Source organism: Bos javanicus, chromosome 11, assembly GCF_032452875.1.
Source record: "Bos javanicus breed banteng chromosome 11, ARS-OSU_banteng_1.0, whole genome shotgun sequence".
NCBI classification, from domain to species: domain Eukaryota; kingdom Metazoa; phylum Chordata; class Mammalia; order Artiodactyla; family Bovidae; genus Bos; species Bos javanicus.
The window spans coordinates 96087957-96105385 of NC_083878.1; the positions used below are offsets into that span (position 1 = coordinate 96087957).

A 17429-nucleotide genomic window follows, 5' to 3' on the forward strand; every position below is an offset into this window, starting at 1 on the left:
CACCGGATACTTTCATACTCACTGGTGGGAAGTAGTCACCGGAAGTCACACCCAGCTGAGCTTGAAGGAAACTTAGCTGTTGAGAAAGTCCTAAGACCCCTCTCCCCTGCCCTCTCACCTGCTGCTGTCTCCTCCCTAACCCCCCACCTTTCACAGCCCTGGGCAGCTTCGGCCTATGAGAGAGAAGAGAGCCACCACCAAACTTGGGGAGCTGCTTTCTAAAGTACTGGCCTGTTAATTTCCCACAACCTTGGTATCTCCCAGCAACACAGTGCATAGGCACTGACTTTCGCTCCTATGAATTTACAGTAAAATCTGGGTACAAAGCTGTAATAATTCATTTTTTTAATGACAGTCAAATATGGGAATAACCCAGACCTAACAACTGGTGGTTCATATGATAAAGAATCTGCCTGCAACACAGGAGACCCGGGTTCAACCCCTGGGTTGGGAAGATCCCCTGGAGAAGGAAACGGCAACCGATTCCAGTAGTCTTGCCAGAACTCCATGGACAGAGGAGCCAGATGGGCTACAGTCCATGGAGTTGCAAAGAGTTGGACACGACTGAGCGACTCTGAGACTCCAACAGGGAGGCTAGTTAAACAAAATATTGTGAAATACAATGAAGATATTAAGATATTAAAAGTGATGTTGCAAAAGTATTTGATTTTATCAAACATGTTTGTAATATGCTAGTTTATGAAAAATTATAATACAACATGTGTAAGATGATTTCAATTATGAAAAATATATGTAAAGTAATGGGGGGTGTACTGGAAGGTTACTTCCAAAAGGTGAACAGTGATTACACTGGAGAGTGCGATGATGACTGTTTTTATTTCTCCTTAGTGGTTTCCTGTATTTTTCAAATTTCCTGTAACAACTTAAATAAAAGCTACTTTTATTTATCATTTTAAAAACATTATATCTACTTATAAGTCCTCCAGTTTCTTACTATGCCATTTTTCTGAGGATACTTTAACTACCACACACTGTGGCATCTCCAATAGGTCTTTCGTTTGCAATACTTTAATCAAAACTAGACCTTATCTGTTTATGTAGCTCAATGCTTTCATCTTCAGGAACCCTGTAACCTGGCATGGTCACTCTGAGCACAGCACATAGGGTTTTGGGTGTCTAGAGCTGCTTGCCTACCTGACAGGTAGAGAGTAAGCAAGCCACCCTCTTCCTGCTTCTGGGAGCCAAGGCCTGGCTGCTTGAGGGTGTACTTCAGGCTGGTCTCCTTTGTACACTTTTTCCTTTTGGTCTCTGCGGCTGCCTGGGGAACATGGACGAGGGAAACCAGGGGAGGCAGGGAGTACTACCAAGGGTCCCTTATCGCTAAACACAGGTCCCTGCATCACTCTCTAAGCCGTAAATGCCATCATTCCATATTTACTTTCTTGTTTCTTGAGTTCTGTAGATTTTTCTACAAAAATAATTTGTTTCCTAAAAGTTGCTGGAGGACTTTCTCCTTGAGCCTAGTATCATGACGACTCTAAATTGCCGCGTGGCCATTATACACCAAGCACTCCGCATATGTTACCCTACTAAATCCTCACAGCAACTCTGAGAGGCAGATATTACTACCCTCATTTGACAGACTGGGACCCTGAAGCGAGGGATCACGCAACCAGTCTAAGATCACGCAAGTAGGAAGCAGGATGGGGGAATGTAACCAAAGCCTATGTATTTTTGAAGCTTTCTTCCTTTAACAAACTATAAATGACTGACCTATATTAAAAAAAACAAACCCATAGTTTATACCTTAAGTATATACTTTTGGTAGCTCTGTGGATTCATTTGGGTTCTAAATTATTTGTGGTTTCTATACACTCATTTCTACAATAGATGATCTGAAATAATTATTTTAGTGAAATTCACCAAGTGCTAAGTATCCCATGCTCTATCCAGGTTCCTTAGGAATAAAGGCTGACCTTATTCTGCCATCTGTCCAGGAAGATCCTCTCCCCATCTTTCTTAAGAATATTCCTACGTATGTACAGTTTTTTAAGTAACTAAAATGTCGAGCATAATCTTTTGCTCTCAGTTCTCCAGGGTCGTCCACAAAAACTAAGAGCAACTTGCTAACCCACTTCTGAACCTGGCAAATGACAGATGGGTCTTAACTTTGGGGAGCGGAGGCTAGTTAAGCTGTAGATGAGGCTCCAGATCTGGACCCAAATAGAAAACCGCCTATTACAAATCTCAATTTCTCTCATGATTCTTGCCTGAATGCTGGATAAGACAGCTCATAGAGAAAGACCGTTTTACACGTTTTCTTCTGAAAAGGCCGAACTGATAAACTTTAGGTCATACAGTGTAATGAGAGGCAGGGGATATATGAGAAGCAATATAGCCTGATGATGAAGGGCACGCACTTGGGGCCAGATTGCCCCAGTCTAGTTCTGGCTGAGAAACGTAGCTCTGCGACTTTGGGCCAACTTACTTAACCTCTCTGTTTCTTCATCTATAAAATGGGGATAATGCTAGCAGCTACTACTTTATAGGTCTGAGGATTCCGTAAGTTAATAGTTATAAAGCAGTTAGAACAGAACATTAATAGTGTCATTTAAGCTTCCACCACGGTCATGCACATCATGCAACTTTTAGAAGAGATCGTAACAGAGAACAAGGTCTACTATGCGCTAGGCACTGCGGTCGGCCTTTCATATACCTCATCTCTTTCACTCTTGATTATCTTAGGATGTAAAGAGTACAAATTCCATTTTATAGAGGAAGAAATCATGACTTACAGAGGCTAAATAACTTGCTCCATGTCCCACAGGAAGTGGCGGACTCAGTCTGACTTCATACCTCAGACTGCCCAGGCCTGTGGTCTACACATTACACACGGATGTAGTGTCTCACTTGTATGTTCTTAATAAATGTCTGTTGATGATAATCGAGATTATAACAACCCAGACCTACTATATATCAAACACTAGTTTCTATCAAATGTTAATTTGATTTTCAGGCAGCTGACACAGGAGGATAGGAAAAACAGCGGCCAAAAGCCGTTTTATAAAGACAAGCTGTGAGGTCAGTTTCCATTAACATACTTTTGCCAAAGAAGTGATTATATAAAAATATGAGGCTCTTTCACACCAAACACGACATCGTTTTCAAGGCAATATCCACCCTTTGGAAAGGTTTGTAAAATGTCACAGCTGTGCACGGAGTTCCATCCCCTTTCCCTCACAGCAGAGAGGAAGGCAAAAGGAAGACTCTGGGAAGCAGTTACTCTGCAGAGACGAGAAAACCTGCTTAGGCATTCTGATGATGTATTTATTGCAGTAAAACCATGTCACCGAATGGTCTAGGAACAAAATACTGCTCTGGGCACTTAGGGAGGGCTCCAAGTTATAATACCCAGGCAGGATTTTTATGGGATTTTGTAAACCCAAAGCAAACATCTTAGGATGTAAGTTTCGAAGGAAATCTGTAGTATCTGTTGGATGGTGGATATATGCTCAGTTCAGCTTCCTCAATGCCTTTTCTTTAATCCTCGCCTGAAATGTAAAAGCATTTGGTATGTCCTTACTTAACAGCTGAGGGCCAGCTGAGGGCTGAAATCCAACGGGAAGCAAGGGCAAAAGCCTGAAGAGTGAAGAGAGAGAAGCCACACCATCGTCACTATCATTCTGCATCTTACTTCTAAAGACCCACGGAAGAAATCTCCTTCAGATCTAGCGGGAAATGCTGTAGTTCCTCAGAGCAACTGGCGTGTTTGTACCTTTAGACAGTTTAACATAAATCTGGCAACTAACTGATACTGTATTCCTTTCTCCTTTGCCTACGAGGAAGCTCAGCACTAAATGTGTGATGACTGAACACGCATTTCTGGGTCAGTTAAACCTCCAGACCTTTATTTTCCTTTACTTTCAGGGAGTTTTCCAATTCATGCATTTTTTATCCCTTTAGTGTATCTATTCCAACTGCTTTTCAGATTGAAGTAGGACATAAATGAATTAACCTATCATTATTATCGCTGAACATTACAACATGTTGAAGGCCCACCTATCTGGAGAATGATAAAGGAAAAGGCTGAACACTTTCAGGGATGTGCCTTCACGTTATTTTTCATTTTTTAGCTTGAAGAGGAGCTTTAATCTGAAAGAGCTGCTTGCAGCCAGAAAAAGTTAAGTATGAACAAATAAGAGGAAGGGCTGGGTTTTGAATAGAAAACTCCAGTGTCTGTACCCTCTCACTATGCGTTCTGGGGAAGTAACAATCTCTGCGTATTGTACCTGAGAAGGGTGCTGTGAGGATTAGAGGGGCTCAGTGGCAGCTGCTGTCACTGCTACAACAGGCTGGGTGGAGCAGGAACTGCTGCAGGAGGCTTAGGCAGGTCCTGAGCCTCAGAGTCACAAGCTAACAGCCCCGTTAAAGGATAATACAGTGGGAATGCTGGCATATCCCAAAGGATAATAATGGTGGGGAATGCTGGCATCAAGCAGACGTCCGCATCCTTTCTCACGTGTGTCTGAGGTAGGAGTACGGGTAGGAGAGCAGGCAGATCTATTTAAACAAGCTTGCTTTTAAGCTACGGGCAGGATTTGAGATTAGAGACTTGCTCAGCAGCCAGGATTCCTAAAGTTCCTTAGTCTCTGTGGTCCTAAGAATACAGTCTAAAAATGATGAGTACCTACCATCCCCATCAAACAAACCACGGCAGCACAGATACCAAAAGATATGTGATGTTGCCATGCCATCCATACATTCACCTAGAAACACTTCAGTCCCACTGCAACCACAGTGTCCCAGACACAGAGATGAATAATCGGTGATTCCTGACCTCCTGCAGGCTGGGGGAGGTGGCAGGACACACATGAGCAGATAAAACTATCAAAGAGCCCCAGCCAGTGCTCTTCCCCAGGTCAGGACAGGTGCTGTGGGAATCCAGAAGAGGGGACAATGAACTGCCCCTTCTCTGAGGTGGACACATCTGAACTGAGTCTTGACGCGGAGCTGGGAGCCGGGAGAAGAAGGGAGAAGTAGCGCATTCCTATAAGAAGGAACAGAACGTGCAAAGGCAAGGAAATACTGAAGAGCCCCCTGCCTGGGGCCCAGAGCAAATTCAGTGGAGAAAAGGCCTGGGTTCTGCGGGGGTTCAAGGGGAAGCTGGGGCTAGGAGGCTTGGCCCAGAATGTTGGTCAAAGTCTAAGTTTTCTCTTATAAGCAACAGATGCTAACAGAGCAGGGAAGTGACACAATCAGCTTTATATTTCGGTACACTTCTCCTGGTGGCTCTGTCAACAGTGGGCTGAGAAGACTGGTGGCAGGGAGACCCACAAGAGGCAAGCTGTGCCAAGCCTTGTCTGATCTGTGGCAGGGGCCGGCTGAATCCCGAGTTCCTCACTGAGCCAAAGCCATCACCAACAAGCTGATGTTGTCAATATCCAAGCTCAGAACCAACATCAGCTATCCTAAAATGTTTGCATTTAGTGTCAGCTCCATCGCTTGTAACTCTTCCTGTAGGAGTGACTATAATCATTTTCTGTTTGATCTTAATATAAGCACTGAATTATATTCAAGTGATAACCACTGTAGCTTATACCCCCTCTGAGGCTTGGATTGGATCATTTAGAATTTAAATAATAAGAAAGGAACAAGCTGACATGACAATAAGGTCACACTTCAGCCTCTTCTGAGCCAATACACAATTTGCTCTCAGTGAAACAGCCGAATATAATCAAATTAAATACAATTCCTATTACAAAAGAAGAAAGACCAAGGCTGTTCCAATAAACCAATTCTCCTGCCTAGTTAAACTGCAAAACCTTCAGGAAAGGTTTTGAAAGCATGACCCATCAGTTCTAATTTTTAAAACTTATCCTTTCAGTCAAGACTAGAAAAAGGCCCATTCCAACTTTTATCTTTACTACAAAGTGCTGTTATCTTGGCCTGATGTCAGGAGCTCTATCTCTCTTTCTGCTGACAAGCAGAGACGAGAAAGATAAGATTGGAAACGAATCTCACTTCTCTGAGTAAATAAATAATCAATACTCATCTAAATGTAAATGAGAAGGTAGCCCCCTCTGATAACAGCACTCTTATCAGAGAGCCAATTTTCTTCAGACATTTGGCCTCAACCAAATCACCATCATTCAGCCCCGGCCTAATGGCAAAAAATCGTAACTAAATTGAACCGATCACCAGAGATCAACTAAGTTCGGGCCTGGCCACTTCAGGTTCAAATGTTTGGGAATGCAATTCTGCCCCCATTAACTTTCAATAGCAATGAAGAACAGACCGGTCGAGGGGCCAGTGTGGGCAATAAACAAACCCCAGAAAGGGGGCAGGCCAGAGGATGAGCAGGAGTGGGTTTAAGAGTTCAAACAACGTTGTAACTGGAGCGAACCCCAAAACTATGAAGAAAGGCTGCTATCATGGGGTGGGAGATAGCATGCTTGCCTATTGTCAAAGGCTTGGTGGAAACTGAGAAGACATTTAAACTTTATTAAGCTTTATGAACGCAAAGGTAAATACAAGGGAAAAAAGAGACATTAAAAAGCTACAGAAGCTAAAAATAACCTAAATGTTGGAATGATCAATTTCCTCCAACTAATTTGTATCTGACTTAGATCTGACCCAGCAGTGCTGCACTGACCTGATTTTACTGAAATAAGACGCCGTCTACAAGACAAATCGCTTTAAAACCACGGCACTGGGGTTTCCATTTCTTTGCTGCAAGACTCAATTCACTGCTGATGAGAGTATTGGGGAAATTATGACCATTATTGATAGGGCAGCAAAACCACTTTCACACAGTCGTCTTCACGTCGACAGAAAGCTTGCACCGGACCATTAATGAAGGTGTCAGCTAGAACCAGAAATTAAAGACAAAGGCTGGGGAAGGACTAATTTTTAGAGCACGTTAAGGATACTGGACACAAAGAAGCACTAGCCATCCATCCTCTGAGGAGTAACAGAGCCTAAACAAGCTCCAGCTGGGGACAAGGCAACTCTGCCTCCAAACAGGGGGGGAAAAGTGCTTCTTTTTGCCTGGCCCTGGAGTTCTGAGAGCATAAGCGCTCAACATTATTGGTTTTAAATCTTTCCCAGACAAAGGAGGACATGTCTGGTGTGAGACAGAACTATTCAAAGTGTAACCATCTTGATAGATCTGTTCTTGTTTTTTTGTGATTAGCAGTAATCTTTTACCAGGATGTGTACATGACTACTTGTACATTGCAGCCAAAAAATTCATATGTATCCTGGCTCCTCTCATACTTCTTCAGAGCAGTTCCTCAGAGCTAGGTGAGAGGCTGTCTGCCAGGGGACACTAAGATCCCCAAGTAGAACCGAAACTCACTGTTCAAAACAAAAAGAGGCAAGAACAAAGTGTAACCCTCCCTGTTCTTGTTGTGAGCATCTAATCCTAGAAGGTGGACACGGGGTAGTTAAAGTTTGAGTTTTGGAGTTTAAAAGACTTGGGTTAAAATCTCGGCTCTTTTACAAAGGCTCTGTGACACCGGGCAAATTAGTTGGTCTAAACCTTCGTGGAGTAATTGTAAAGATTACACAGAACACAGTGCCTAGGATGTAATAAGCACTCAGCAAATGTCAGCTGTTATACTGCTATGCAAGTTTAAACAAAATCATCAATTTGCTCCTTTAGAGTATAACAACAGTGACTGACATTGAGGACTCTCCTGGCCCTTAACAAAGTCCTTTACCTGCACTAATTTTCTGAATCATAAAACTATGAGGCAGGCCCTATTCTAAGCCCATTTTATGGAGGAGGAAAACACGCAGAGTGGTTAAGCCACGTGTCCACAGTGAGGCCAGGAGGAGAATCCAGGTGTGTGAGTCCAGGCTTGTGCTCTTAACCACACTGCTATGCTGTGTTCCAGGAAGAGCTTTCTACAGTCTTATTGAATTTGGGGTTAGAAAAAAAGAATTGTAAGGTTGAGAGAATTTATCCGTTCAGAAAGGAGTGAAGACACTAGGTGGGAGACCAGGAGAAAGAGAGAGTGGGCAGTGGGTCTCGAGGGGCTGAAACCGAGAGCCCCTCAGCCCTCATGCGGGCACCTATCTGCTGAGTGCTTAAAGAGAGCGTCATCTGCGTGCCCCGACTTTGCTGGGGGGAGGGAGCCTCTTTCCAAGTTAAATGATTTACAGAGTTACTGCCTCAATCCACAGTTCTGAAAGTGTGATTTCTTTAGGGTTTAACTATACCCATTTCTAGTCTTGTTACAACTTTTTTATTGCGATAGAAAACATTTACTGGAAATATGTTACTGCTATTACCAGGTCATAAAATAAAAAGAAAAATAGTTTATGTATTGCCATCATTTCCAATCATCAATCAGAAAGTGCCAAGAGGAGGAAAGGAAAGGGCGTGCAGCTGAGATTTTCTTCTTTGTGTAGGAGAAAATGCAAGAGCACCATAATTCTTCGGAACAAATTTCTTCTTGAACACCCAGCCTCGCAGAAGGGCTCCTGAGAGGGGTCGGAAGGCACACCTTTGGGCAGCTCCCCTCCTCTCTGCAGCCCTGTCTGACTCCCTGTCAGAATTAAGAAGAGCGCTTTAATCACCTCTTCGGGGCGGTGTTCCTCTCAGTGCCCGGGGCAGGCTGTATTAGAAGCACTGATATCTATTTGTCATTGTCCTCCTCTGCCCCCTTGCCCCAAGTCAGGGCGCTCTGAAGATCAGGGTGGGATTTTTTAAAAATCCAACTCAGGACTTCCAGTGGTCCAGTGGTTAAGACTCCATGCTTCCAATGCAGGGGGTGGAGGTTTGATCCCTGTTTGGGAACTAAGATCCCACATGCCTCAAAGTGCAGCCAAAAGAAGGAAAAAAAAAAACAAAAAAGTTAAAACCCCAACTCTACTCCCAGAGCTCCAGCGCAGCCAATGGGCTCTTTGTAGGTGCTCAGGGGTAGTGGTGGTTTCCTCTGTTAAACAGAACCACTACAACAAGGCGCCATTTAAAACTGAATTGCCCCACAAGGGCTTCCCTGGGGGCTCAGTGGTGAAGAACCCGCCTGCCAGTGCAGGACATGCAGGTTCCATCCCTGGGTCGGGAAGATCCCCTGGAGAAGGAAATGGCAACCCACTCCAGGATTCTTGCCTGCAGAGTTCCATGGACAGAGGAGCCCGGGGGGCTACAGTCCAAGGGGTCACTAAGAGTCGGACTGAGTGATAACACACACCAGTATTCTTGCCTGGGAAACCCCAAGGACAGAGAAGCCTTGTGGGCTACAGTCAATGGGGTCACAAAAGAGTTGGACGTGACTGAGTGACTGAACAACAATGACCCACAAAGGAATCTAGCCTAGGAAATATGATTCCAAGCACATGATGATGTGTGTTCAAAGATGTTCACTGTAGCACTGTTTTAATACTAAAAAGTACACACAATTTAAATACCCTCTAGTAGGAAACTAGAAAGTAAATACAGTATATCTGTATACTGGGATGTTATGGAGCTGTTAAAAAATTAAGCTTAAGTTAATAAGACATGGGAAGATTACTTTGATATACTATTAAATTTAAAAAAGATACAGAAGGTATAGCACATGCTCCATTTTAACAAAGTAAAACCCCAGCTGCATATGTGTATTATTTACATGTGTGTGTGCACACATGTTTGTTGATAACACATACACATACAAACATAATCTGGAAGGCTGTGAGTCAAACTGTTCTCAAGGTTATTCCGTTAGAATTATATCAGGGGTAGGGTGAGGCAGTAGCAAAGGTGAAGGCTTTTGCTTTCTTTACAGATTTCTATCTTGTTTGACTTTTTCACAGAGGGCATATTTTAGTAATACTTCCCTTGTGGTTCAGTTGGTAAAGAATTCGCCTGCAACGAGGGAGACCTGGGTTCGATCCCTGGGTTGGGAAGATCCCCTGGAGAAGGTAAAGGCTACCCACTCCAGTATTCTGGCCTGGAGAGTTCCATGGACTGTATAGTCCATGGGGTCACAAAGAGTTGGACACGACTGAGTGACTTTCACTGTAATTAAAAATCCAATTTTAAAAAATGAGGTTGAATAACCTTAGCGATGATTCCAGCGGGACCAGACTAGGGACTGAGGCCCCTGGAGCCTCCCTTCAGATGATGTGGGCTCAGTGGTTGCTGGAGAGCCAGGAACTAAAATGGCACAGAGCCTGTTTAGCAGCTCCCGTGGTCCTAAGTCAAGCCATGGAGTGGGCCCCAGAGGTTTCCGGAGCTGTTCAAAGGAGCTGAGCAGCAAAAGTGAAGATGAATCAAGCATCTGAGGCTGGCTGCTAGTGCCCAGAGACGATTCCCAAAGAGAGCCAATGACCACAGACTGAGGGTCACACTGCCCACCCCATACCTTCCCTGTCCTCCTTGTGGATTCCAGACAGTATTATGGAAAACCAACAGGGATCCCATACTGTCTGTCTGGCCTATTCAACCCCCTCCTGGGGCAGTCCTGACACCTTCCTCAGCTCAGGCTTTGAGACGAGGTGGGTGTCAGGAGTCCATCCCTGCAGCCGGGGGTAGGGAGAAGGTCTGATCTGATTTCTGCTCTAGGCTCAACTGTGTGTGTGTGTGTGTGTGTGTGTGTGTGTGTGTATGTGTGTGTGTCTGTCCAGGGGTTCCCTGACCCCCAAACCATTTGAGAGGGTATGGTTTAACAGCTGTAAGCCAGACTGCTTGGGTTTGAATTTTCAGCTCCACCACTTATTAGCTGTGTGACCCTGAGCAATTTACCTTTCTGTGCCTGACTTTCACATCTGTAAAAGGGGGATAACAACGAAACCTAGCTCTTCAGAGTTGTTCCAAGGATCCACTAAGTCACATGCCTGGATTGCCGCTTCTGCTTTCCAAGCAGCACTCAGAGAGACAGAGCGAGAAGTGGGTGTTTCTAGCTCTCCAGAAGGGGCTGCAACCTCTAGGTCTGCCACGCTGGTCTCATTTCCCTCTTCTCCACCTCCCACCTAATGACATAGTAATCTAGAAATATCCTCTAAAACTAGGCCGTGTCAACCCACTGTGCCTCTGTCTGGAATGATCTCTACTTCACTCTTCCAGCACTCACGCTCTCCTACTCGAGGAGTCAAAGTTCTGCCCAGGTGCCACTGCCTGACTTCTTTATGAGGCTCATTCTAAAAAGATCTCTGGATGGGCCTGTCTCTCATACTTTCCACATGGCCACTGGGTGTGGGGAGCACATTTCCACAGTCCTGCATTCCCAGAATGGCTGAGGCACCAGGATGGTTGTACTTGACGATGAACCTAAAGCTCAGCTGGCCTGCCCACCATCCAAACCATCTGACTCGAAGCTCCACCTCCATTGGATTCCAAACGTCCCCTTTGGTTGGAGACTCCCAGCAGTGCCCCAAACCTGAATGGGTTTCCTGGGGATGGATGGAGCTAGGGTGGCTAAAGCTGAGCCACTTGGCTGCTTTGGATACTGGCTGGAGAACAGAAGACCCCCACTGACCCAGGCCAGTCCTACCTCTTAGTCAGTCTGTTTCCTCATCCAGGCCCTTCTTCTCTAGCCACAGCAACTGTGTCTGAACATCAGAACGAGAAGAGGGAGGGCCTGGACAACCTAAAACTTCAGAACATGGAAAAGGCTTGGAAGCCACTGGAGAGCAGCCTTCCACACATCAGTTCAGGCAGGGAGGGTGGTGCAGGGCCAGACACTCTGCCACCCTGAGAAGTCCTAGAGTCCATAATCTATCCCCACCCAGCTGGTGTGGGTGTACTTCCCTTTGGAGAAAGGAGGCCAGATGTTACTTGTAAAAAAAAAAGAAATATTTTTTCTTCCTTCAAATCCAGATATCACTTGTTAGAGAGAATGGAAACCTTTAACACTGTCCCTTAGCGTCCAATTTTTCAACCCAATCTGTTTCTCTTAACTCAAGTCACTGTGACATTACCAAATTTTACATACAGTTATCTGTTGCTCTGTAAAGAAATACAGATGGTTTTGTGGAAATAAACAGTCATTTATTTTAAACAATTGTAAAATAGTTTATGGAAACCAGTGGGGTAATGCATTCAAATAAATGCCAAAACTGGTTGATGGGGAGCCAGGGTGCTAAATCACACTGCTGAGGAATTCAGCTGTGGGGAACAGATAGTAAATCCAGAGTGACAGAATTTCCCGTGATGGCAAAGGTTTCTGACATTCAGTCCAGAACTCAAAAACCGCAGCAGTTCAAACCCATTTTCCTTAACACAGCCTTGACAGCCAGTGAAATTAGTGAATTTAGTCACAAGCACCTAAGAACAAAAACAAAAGAAACAGACAAAAAGGAGACTTATTTGTCTGCAGCCTTTTCTGAACCATATAAAAGCAGGGACTCCAACCTGAGTCAATGGAGAGCAAGCTAAGGGCCAACTGTTCTCCATCACCAGATGTTATGATACAGTGGAATCTGGGGCTTCACACTCAAAGCTGCTTATACCAGAGACTGGCTTGGGTGAATAACACCCTCTCTGAACCCGTCTCCTCCTCTGTAACATGAGGGTAATAGTTGCACGTACCTGACAGGCTGTTAAGCAGACGCAGTGAAGCCCCTGGAGTGACGGTGTTCTGTAAACAAAACTGGCGCCCATGGCCCTGGTGGAAGGGGTTCTAGCCCTGGGCGGGACAGCAGGCTGCAGGTTTCTTAGGGGTCTCCACCAACTCCCCCAAGGAAGCACCACTGACAGTGGATGGCTTGGGCCTGCCTTTTGTGGGAAGGGAGAGAACTCCGAGCACTTTTCTGCTTCTAATTTTATAAGACAATTAACTGTAAACTCATTAACCTTCTCTTCTCAAACCTTTTCCTTGTAACTGGGTTTCCAATGATGATACCATGAGCCTCCCAATAATTAACTCAGTCGTTTGTTGAACATTTACTGAACTCCTACCACGTGCCTGGGCTTCCCTGGTGGCTCAGAGGGTAAAGCGTCTGACTGCAATGTGGGAGACCTGGGTTTGATCCCAGGGTCAGGAAGACCCCCTGGAGAAGGAAATGGCAACCCACTCCAGTACTCTTGCCTGGAAAATCCCATGGACAGAGAAGCCTGGTGGGCTACAGTCCATGGGATCGCAAAGAGTCGGACACGACTGAGCAACTTCATTATACCACGTGCCATGCCCTGGGCTAGACACGACAGACGGAAAGGCGAAGCAGACTGATTCTGGCCTTTGAGGGTCTGGCACAGTGAACAAAGCCCCTCAAGTTTGGAATATTTCTCATTTAGCCGTCCTCCTTGTTGCTGACATTAGGTCAGCCCCAAGTTCCACAGACTCTATCCACTCACCAAGTCTTCCTGGCATGCTTATCACCCAGCCCAAGGGACGGTCTCCCAAGCTGCCTCCAGCGATCCATTACCCTACCTTTTCATCAAAGGGTGCCTTCTGGAGTCAAACTCTGAAGGTTATCTCTTCCATGCTTAAAATCCTTTTCAGGGGTGGGATGAATTGGGAGATTGGGATTGACGTACACAAGCTATCATGTGTAAAGTAGCTAGCTAGTGGGAACCTGCCATATAGCATAGGGAGCTCAGCTCGGTGTTCTGTGATTACCTAGATGGGTAGGATGGGGCTGAGTGGGAGGGAGGTTGAAGAGAGTGAGGATGTATGTATACACATAGCTGATTCACTTTGTTGTACGTTGGAAACTGACACACTATTGTAAGGCAACTATTAATAAACCCCAATTAAAAAAAATTCTTTCACAACCTCCCCATGGCCAACTCCTCAGCCTACTCTCCAAACCGTCTATCCATCTTAATTTCTTGTTCTTCTATGTTCTTTGTGATCCAGCCAAACACATCTCCTCACTATCTGGTGCACACACCTCATGGTGTCCCACCTCCACGTCACTGCCGGGCCATTCCCTTCACCCATGCTGCCTGTCCCTCCAGTCTGTCAACGCCGCCCCCCACCCCCTTACAGTTAGCCCCTAGGTATAATCTGGGCTCTACAACGGGACAAGTTGTACCACTTCACACCTCTGGGCTCTGCTCTAGGCCAAGAGTTTTGCAATCCCAGGCCAAAGTGCAAAATCAAGACCTCCTTTCTTTTCATCTAGTGTTGGACTTCCTGTCTCACTCAAGTACCTCACTGCTCTTGATCTCGGCCCAGCCCTGCCCAGGACCCTGCCCCCAGGCCTGGTCCCACCAGGTTCTCAGTGCGCCTCTCTGAAAATCCTGCTTGCCTTGATGCTACCCACCTGCCGGGATTTCCGTGTTCATAAATACACATTTAATTTATCTGAATTCAATCACACGTGCTTGACAAAAATGAGGGGAAAAAGACAGGGGACACATGACCAAGACAATACCTGAAATTGTTTGGAGAATTCTACTTGCTGTGACCCAATGGGCAGTGAGTGTGAGGCAACAGTCTAATTTATTTTTGCAACTACTGGACTTGGTAAATGTGTGACGAGTGACTAAATGAATTAATTGGGTAGATGGTGGTGTCTTAGTTCTCCAGTTCCCTTACAGTGTGAGCCTCTTTCGGTGTCAAATTTGACTTTAGTATTTAAATATATGTACTTTTAAGTTTTCATCTGTTCTAATGCTAGAGAAAAAAGCTAGCTGTATTTCAATTCAATGAAAAACCACAGAATACTGGTCTTTGACAGGAATTTTTCAGAATCTTTTTCCTAGAGGTCATTTTGACAGTAGGATTTTTGCTTCCTTGTTGCCTCTGTGACTTAACTCTATCAGGACAGGACCTGTACTGCTGTCCCTGGATGCTGAACATCATCTGTTTCCTGGTCCTGGCTGCCTGTGGTTCCCCCTTAGTCGTCTAGTCCTTGGGTATCGACCGCCCATTTACCCTGCTCACTGTTCTGGGGAGTCAGATCCTTCACAGATGGGCTCCATCTGCCAATCCAGTTCCTCTCTGCCTGTCCACCTTCCTTCTAACCACCTCTGTACCAACCAGGGCTGTGCTTTAAGTCAGGACACAAGCCTTTAGTAAGCACTTTTCTTAGCTAGTATCCTGTCTGGATCCATAATACCCAAGTGGGCTCTTGTCTCAGTATCTTCCATTAGATGGGTAAGACCTTAATGCCAGGGCTCAAATGCCAGCTCCACCAAGCTTTAAGATCTTGGGACACACACACACACACACACACACACACACACAGGACTACTACTTAGTCATAAAAAAAGATGAAACCCTGCCATTTGCAACAACATGAATGGGCTTTGAGGATATCAAGCTAAGTGAAATAAGTCGGCCAGAAAAAGACAAATACTGTACGATTTCACTCATACGTGGAATTTAAAAACAAACATAAAATAACAAAGTAAATGAACAAACCAAACAAAAACTTATAGATACAGAGAACAGGAGCTACCAGAGGGGAAGTGGGGGTGGGGAGGGCAAAACAGGTGAAGAGCACCAACTGTATGGTGATGAATGGAAACTAAATTTTTGGTGGTGAGCTTGCTGTACTGTACACAGAAGTAGAAATATAATGTACTCAAACTCATAAAATGTTATAAACGAATGTTACCTTGCTAAAAAAAAAAAGACCTTGGGAAAATTACTCAAGGACTGTAAATACTGTTTCTTCATCTCTAAATTGGAGATAATGGTAATTATTAACTCACAGGTTGTTTTACAGATGAAATAATAATGTATATAAAGCACTGAGCCTGGCACATAGTAAGTGCTCAATAAATGACAACTATTTATTTTTACATTAATACAATTTTGCACTCTTTACAATGTTCAACTCTGAAGCTATCAAACAGGTAGGAAGCTGTTTTACTTTAAGCCAATTGTGACTTATAACCTAAGATGTTAAAATATGCTCCTGCTTGTGCTAAATACACGAAACAAAAAGGTAAAAGCAATGGAAAAAATGGCAGCAGAGGAGTCATGGCTGCCAGCCATTTTCCTTTCTGGGAGGTTTCCCTTTTGTTAGATCTATTATCTGGGAGCTGGCTGCCCTGCTGGCTCACCATTTGCCTTGCTAATAACAGTAAATCCAGCAGCTTCTGCGGCAGCTCCTGTCTCCTTCAGCTGACTCTGAGACCAATCAGCGTTTCCTCTCTGCTAATGTCAGATGTTCCCTGGGAAGTCCCGCTGAAGACAAAATTTATGACAAAAGTTTCTCCAGCTTTTAACCCTTCTGCATATCCAGCCCCAGATGCAGAGTGCTCCAGAGGAATGCCAGGTCATTCCTACATGTGCAGGCCTATGTTCTCACTGATGCTGTGCTGCTCTGACAAGGGGCCTCAGACCCCTGGAAAAGCTCAAATGAGCAGCTGGGCAGACAGATGCACACATTCTGGGCCATACCTAACGTGGACTAAATTTGAGCTGGGTTCTTTAGCAGCTAGAGTCTCTACCGAACCAAGACTCGAAGCAGTCATACACATAAAAAACATGTGCTATCACAAAATTCTGAGTATGACTGGGTCTCATAACAGTGAAACTGAGGGAAGGGACAGAACTAATATTTATTGAGTAATAAAATAATAACAGCTAAGTGCTTGCTGTTTGATATGGATCTCTATCGAATTCTCTAAACAATGCCATGAAGAAAATACTATTAATATTCTTATTTATAGATGAGGAAGAGCTTCCCAGGTGGCTCAGTGGGTAGAGAATCTGCCTGCAATGCAGGAGATGCAAGAGGTGTGGGGTTTGATACCTGGGTTGGGAAGATCCCCTGAAGGAGGGAATGGCAAGCCACTCCCGTATTCTTGCCTGGCCCATCTCATGGACAGAGGAGTCTGGAGGGTTACAGTCCACAGGGTTGCAAAGAGTCGGACAAGACTGAAGTGACTGAGCATGCAAGCACACAGAGTAAAATGAAGTTCAAAGGAGCTAAGTGACTTACCGAACAGCTAAAAAAAGTAACAGGAGCAGGAGTGGAAACCAGGGAGATGTTTCTAGAACCCAGGGATTAAGCTTTGCAGTTAAGACTGCCAACAAGCAGCCTGTGATCTAGCTGTGACTTTATTTTATTGAAGATCAAACTAAGGCAAGAAACTCGAGAGTGGGAGGACAACGTGCCCACGGTCACCCAACTCGCAGTGGTGGTGAGCTTTAAGCCAGTAAGGGAGGCCTGCTTCTGCTTAGTAACAGCCACACCCTGAAAGCAACCCTCCCAAGGGCTGTGGAGGAGGACAGCGTGCAGCTTCAGGCTTTGGGAAGACAGCGGGTGGCACTCCACAGTCTCTTCAGCTGGAGAGGGAACAACGGCTGGGAGGCCTCGGCTCACTGGCGAAGGCAGCCGGAGAACAGCAGCCCTGCCAGGCCCTTACAGACCTTATGCTCCTGGCACAGAAGAAGGGTCTCATCACAGGGTTTTCATTGTAAGAATGTAACTGGGACAGTTACATTCTAGCTCAATGGGCCTTCCTATGACCTCTTTGCCACCTCTCCACGGAAGTTAGACGACAGACTTAAACGATTCATAGATCCAGTAAACTCATTTTTGTCTCGATTTAAAAAAAAAAAAAAGGAAAAAACAGT

The 17429-nt window shown here is 45.0% G+C and overlaps 1 protein-coding gene across 11 annotated transcripts in view; it reads right to left on the bottom strand.

Annotated features, from left to right (window-relative positions):
* Positions 1-17429, bottom strand: part of MAPKAP1 (MAPK associated protein 1) — a 232357-nt gene that overhangs the window by 61650 nt on the left and 153278 nt on the right. The window contains exon 9 of one of the 11 annotated variants that reach the window (XM_061433519.1): positions 11931-12214. The exons of the other annotated variants lie outside the window; for them this stretch is intronic. Coding sequence (XP_061289503.1) covers positions 12201-12214 — 14 coding nt within the window. The 3' untranslated portion in view covers positions 11931-12200. Of the gene's footprint in view, positions 1-11930; positions 12215-17429 lie in introns of those variants that run through there. 11 annotated transcript variants of the gene reach the window in all.